We start from the raw sequence: 5812 nt of genomic DNA on the forward strand, positions 1-5812 counted from the left end.
TCAACATACAAAATGTATGAAAAGCTACTTAAGAAAGTACCCTGGTACACTAAAACTGGGTCCGCACTTAATTGGTCAAAGTTTTCTTTCTTTAAAAAGATGTTCTGCATTTTTTCTTTGACTATTCCCGGAATGAGAAGCAGTGCTCCACGTTGTTTTTGGTCTAAATAGGAAAAAAACATGGTGTTAAAAAGTACCTTAACTATCTTATATTGCGTTTTCAATAAACGATTTACCTTGCTTTTCAATGGAATCTTGAGCTTCATTTATGTCACTGTTCATTTTGTTCTTCATATCCTTCATTGAAACAGGGGTCATTTCCCATATCTTTCCACCGTGTTTTTTATGAGTTTCTACGAACTCTTTCTCCGCATCAACTTGTTTTATTCTTTGAAATTCTGATAGAAACTGTAAATATATAGCTCTGGTTAGCAATCTAGGTATTAACACACACTATAGCTGAAAATAATGAAATAACATATTTGTTGTAAAGTTTAAATATTCTTATCTAAGGCTTTAGGAATTAAGTGCTTTTGACTTTTACCCTCAAGTTTACTGTATTGACTACGGTATAAAATTATTTTAACGTACTTGTCTTATGTCACACAAAGCTGGATATTCTTCGGTTATGTCTAATATGGAAACTCCACGTAGAATTTTCTTTTTTCTATCAGAAAACGTCCTACACATTTTCGAATTTATTAGGCGATAATGGATTTTAACTTTCTTTAGCTCCTCCTTCATGTGTTTTACGTGTGTTTGTAAGCTTATCTTGTCCTCCATTGATTTCTTTTCCTGTTTATTATGGAATTTTTCCAAACAATATTTTTTATTTAAAGGAAGAATAATGAGATTTTAGCAAAATCATAACTTATTCAGAAAGTACACGTATAATGGATATGTATTGAAATCTTCGCCTTTAAAGTTATCTGACCAAAGAGCGCCCAACTATCGCAAGTCTTTGCTGTCACCCTTGGCCAGAGCAACCATAAGGGCAAGGAATTTTTCTAGGCTACTTTCTGAGTAAATAAAAAAATGATTTGCAAATATTTCTTTCCATATATTTTTGTTGACTATTTTGTCTATTTTTTGCTATAGCAATTAACAAAAATCATTTGTAGGACCTCATTATGCCTTTAAAAAAATTCCTCTTTCATTGTAAATATAATTTACCTTCAACTGAATGACACGATTCGACGCTTGTTTCTTCTTACTGCTCTTGGATTCCTCCTTGCTGAAATTCTTAGCTCTGTTCTTTTTGATCACGGATGTTTTGCCGCAATTTTTAGGCACAGATTCGTCGTCAGCAATTTCAGTGCTGGAATTTTCAATCATGGACTCTTTGACAATGGTTGTTACATTAATATCTTCTGAATCTTCTTGGCAAATGGGACCATTGCTCGTCTCGTTAATCCCTTCTGAGTCTTCTCGGCAAATGGGGCCATTGCTCGTCGCGTCAATCTCTTCTGAATCTTCAGGGCAAATTTGGTCATTTCCCTCCATTCCACTGTCTTTACTGGCTTCTTTTTCTTTTTTCTTTTGTTGACCCTTTTTCATCAAGATGACTTGCTCCTTGGTCCTTCCAAATAAACGTCGTGCCTCTTCTACACTCTTGTTTCCTTGCATGAATTTCCTACTGTTTTTGAATTTGTTACGCAGTAATAAGCGCCACGATTCCTAAATCAACGAAAAAGGATTTACATGAAAGATACTGTTAATGTTTATAAACTTTAGATTTATTACCATTTTTCCAAGATATGGTAGCTCGGCCGTCAACTTCCCGGCAACATGCGCGTGAGATGGTGGATATCTAAGATTACAAAACTTATTTTAAAGTACACTGCATACGTCAAAAAATTGTTGCCGGTTTGAGATCAAGCGAGTGAACTAATTTTATGGCATAATACGATCTGATTAAAACAACACAAGAGTACCACTGGAAGGATCTCTTCTCGGTATTGCAGAATGTAAATTGTGCATGGCTACTTACAGTGAATAATAATGAACCAAATCGTGGTATAGAATATTCACAATTTCTTTGTTTGCTCGTTTTCTTTCATAATCAGTATAGAGGTTGTATTTATCTTTTTGTATTAAAGACATTGGAAAGGTGGGAAGCTTGTATTCCACTGTAAATTTTGATCGACTTATCTTAACTTTTTCATCAAATGATATAACTTCTTGGGTCATAACACTAATAAAAAATAGTTTATTTTAATATATTCTGTTCGAAAAAAGGAGATCCTATATGTTTACCAAGAGCCTTGATTTTCAATCGAAGCTGTTTGCTCCTCACTTTCTCCATAATCCTGAATTTTATAATTTAATAAAAATGTTACATGTTAATTTCAGCTATTTAAACGAAAACATTTTTTATTTGCTATTGTTATGAGGTATTATTTTTTGACAAAGTTGATAAAATAAATTTTAGCTACCGGTACAGAGGTTTAGATTATAAAATTATTCTGTACATTTTACCTCTATCTATTCACTTTACTTTTCAACATGGAAATCTAAGCTAATTAATCTGAGATCTAACTATGCTAGTGGGCAGATTAAGGGGAATGAGCTCAGACACCCGTGACGTTTAGTTCCTCTCAAACAACAAAACTCTATTAATTAAACCCTTACCATAATATCCATTACGGCAGCACCACTGCTAGATGCATTTGTATTTGGAGAAGAGGTGTCATCCAATGTCATCTGGAATAATAGTCTTATTTTTGGTCAACATACATGTATAAATTAATAGAAAACATGATAACAGACCGTGCTCTTTCTTTTGACTTTAATAATCATTTTGTTTTCGGTTTTGAGGAATCAAACAAATCTACATCTTGTTTGAAGTCGGCATCGTATGACTGAAATATATTTAATACAAAGTGAAGAGCGGAGTAAAAATATTATAATATAGAAACTATTCTGGTCCATGGTTTATTAATTAACTATTGGGAGCTAACAGTTGGCCACGGGGGAAAGCTAGTATGACATCATTCAGCCAGTAAGAGATAGAAGGGTGTGACGTTTCAAGGTCGTAACTGTTAGCTCCCTATAGAGAAAAATATATATAGAAGAAACAAAGCTATCTAAAAGGAGCTCAAATTTGCACCTCTTTTAATTAATTATAACAGCATCGCCGGGGTTTCCAACCAAAGATTTTTTAAATCATATAAAATAACACTTAAAATGCATTAAGAAGGCAAATATGTATAATGACATTATGACATAGCAAAAAATGTTTGGGAGACCAAAGGTCGTGTCATAAATGGGGTGTATAGCTGAAATCCTGGCTAAAAAGAAAAAAGTATATTTGCTAAAAAACAGGTTATTTGAATTTATATCCAGGTCAAATTGAGGTAAAAAATTATGTTATGAAGTAAGATTCTATATAAACCCATGCATTTGTATAATTATTTTTTGTGGGAAACCCTGGAGATGTTTTAATTTATTAAAAGAGATGCGAAGTTCAAAACTTGTAATATTTTAAAGTCTTTCATGCGAATTTCTTCTATGCGTGTTTTAATTTAGTGAAAAATATTATAGCTTAAAGAGTAACTGGCGTTATAAAATTTGAATCAAGATTCCCAAGATAATCTACTTTATATTAATGTTTAGATATTGGGGAATTTAAAAAAATAAACTGAATATTAAAATGGTAAGAATATGTCGACCGTCATTATTATTTATTGATTAAAAAATCAAATTCTTCGATACTCAAAGAGTTAATTGACGTGCCAATAATTCGATTGGCTTGAAGCAAATTTCGCATTTAAGACTAGTTCAACAAACCCAAGATAAATGATTACAAAAATTTCATGATTTCTTGAAAAATGTACTACTATAACTTATAAATTATTTTTATTTTGCCAATCGATGGTAATTTTCCGGTAAATTTCGTTAATTTACAACGGAAAAAATAAGGTATTTTAAAATCGGTAAATGACTGGTAAAATATCTCTAGGCCTGCGCCTGCCCTAGGGCCATCTTGTTTTCTTTGCAAAAGCAGCAAGCCTTCCCTATCTCCGAAAAGTTTCCATTCGTTATTTCTTAGAAAAAAAGGGAGGAGGGGCGGGAAGTTTGACCTAGTGTGAATTCCATACAAAGCCGGCCGGCTGCGGGTAGGAATGACTCACTCAGGGAAAGTGGGAAGCTGTTTCTTAAGTAAAATACAGATATACCATATGTATATGAAACCGAGTAGGTTAACCATATGAAAGGCAGTTGTTCAATTAGTAAATTAATTTAGGACGGTTAACACAACAGAAAAAATTTGATAGACTGAGGGATTTAAAATATTATTTTGTTTAAGTCATAAATCTGAATTAAAAACCAATTCAAGGCTAAGTCACATGAAATCTAAACAAAGACCCTTTACATTTTTCTCACAAAATCATGATAAATCTTTTAATCATTTTTGAAAATTAGAATTTCACAAGCAAAATATTTCCATAAAAACGTTTGTTACAAACCTGGAATATAAAATCTCCTTGCTTGATGTCCAAATAGGCGGGATCCTTGGCTATAGCAATCTTTAGATTTAACAATGTTGGATTTTCCATTTCAAGTTTAAGTTTCCGTTTTCTATCTCCATAGCAAATTAGACACACTGTCAGTTCACTCATTATACAATTAACGATTGAAAACTCAATTTAGATTTTTCTTAATTGGATAAGGGATAACCACGCAAAAATACTTTCCGACGCGTCCTACCCTTTCTGGGAGATACTAAAAGGTTGCAGAAGAAAGAAAGATTAACAGCATTTACAGCGAGCGAGGGCAATAGGGCACACCTTAGTTTTTTTTTCTCTCCTTCGTGTCAACAGAGAGAATTTAGAAGGGGAGTGGAAGGGGTGGTTTGGAATGTAGCGCAACGTCGTCTGCTAAACGTTATCTAGGCAGGTCGATTTCCGGTATGATGCGTTTGTAATAGATAGATTTTAGAACACGTGACCGGAAACTCGCCTACCCCAAAAAGCTCAACGCGACATCTTGTTTGGGCGTCATCACGTTTAATAGAGTCAAAGGGGGGCCTTCCACTCCCCTTCTAAATTCTCTCTGGTGTCAAACACAAGAAGAAATAGACTGGCGGCGCCTGCTATAAAAAATACATTCGCCTACTTGTAAGAAAGGGGTGGTAGCACTTAGGTTTTACGTAGAAAGAGGAATAGAAGGAGAGGTTTAAAACGGGAAGGGGGAAAACGTTCTTCTTTTACGACAGGTCAAAGAACTTAAATACTAGGAATGGAAAGTTTCCAAGAGACAACCGGCAAATGGGGGAACTTCTATTCCTCTTCTATTTCCCCTGGTTTTTCAGCGTTTTTCTCATGCGGCCGCTCTATATGCCTCTTTTCACTGTTCAGATGGCCACCAGTGCGAATCGCGAAAAAGTAAAATAATTTGAAGATTGAATAAGTGTAAACAACTAGAATAATGAGTTCCTTTCGACCTTACAAATGCTCAAAATGCGTATTCTTCACAAAAAAATATACATTATTAATAGCAAACGTTAAAAACAAACACGCACATGAACCCAATTTTTCTGTTACGTGTGGTTTAAATAACTGCGGTAAATGTTTCAAACATGTGGAAAGCTACAGAAAACACGTTTATAGAAAACACAAGAATGTGATTGAAGATGAAAGAACCCAGTTGAAAGTAGTTTCAACTGTACCAAATGAAGAATTAATTGATGAAAGTATGAACGTGGATGGAGATAATTCTGAGAATGGGGAAGAAGACGACCCAGAAATTATTTTAAAACCCCTAGAAATGAGAGATACCCTTGTGAAACTTCTTTTGAAATACCGAGAAA

At 34.0% G+C, this 5812-nt stretch overlaps 1 protein-coding gene across 1 annotated transcript; it reads right to left on the reverse strand.

The window, feature by feature from the left end:
* Positions 1–266: 266 nt before the first annotated feature.
* On the reverse strand, positions 267–4799 carry LOC149668516 (uncharacterized). Its single transcript, XM_089840793.1, has 10 exons — positions 4470–4799; positions 2770–2861; positions 2632–2703; positions 2257–2309; positions 1991–2194; positions 1744–1810; positions 1174–1677; positions 592–795; positions 336–408; positions 267–274 (listed from the first exon to the last, which is right to left on the reverse strand). Exons 2-10 carry the CDS (start codon positions 2797–2799, stop codon positions 267–269), a joined length of 1215 nt encoding a protein of 404 aa, XP_089696919.1. The 5' UTR covers positions 2800–2861; positions 4470–4799.
* Positions 4800–5812: the final 1013 nt, after the last annotated feature.

This window comes from Phalangium opilio, unplaced genomic scaffold (genome assembly GCF_054372755.1).
Source record: "Phalangium opilio isolate 3A_F unplaced genomic scaffold, DU_Popi_V2 ptg000055l_1, whole genome shotgun sequence".
Classification (NCBI taxonomy): domain Eukaryota; kingdom Metazoa; phylum Arthropoda; class Arachnida; order Opiliones; family Phalangiidae; genus Phalangium; species Phalangium opilio.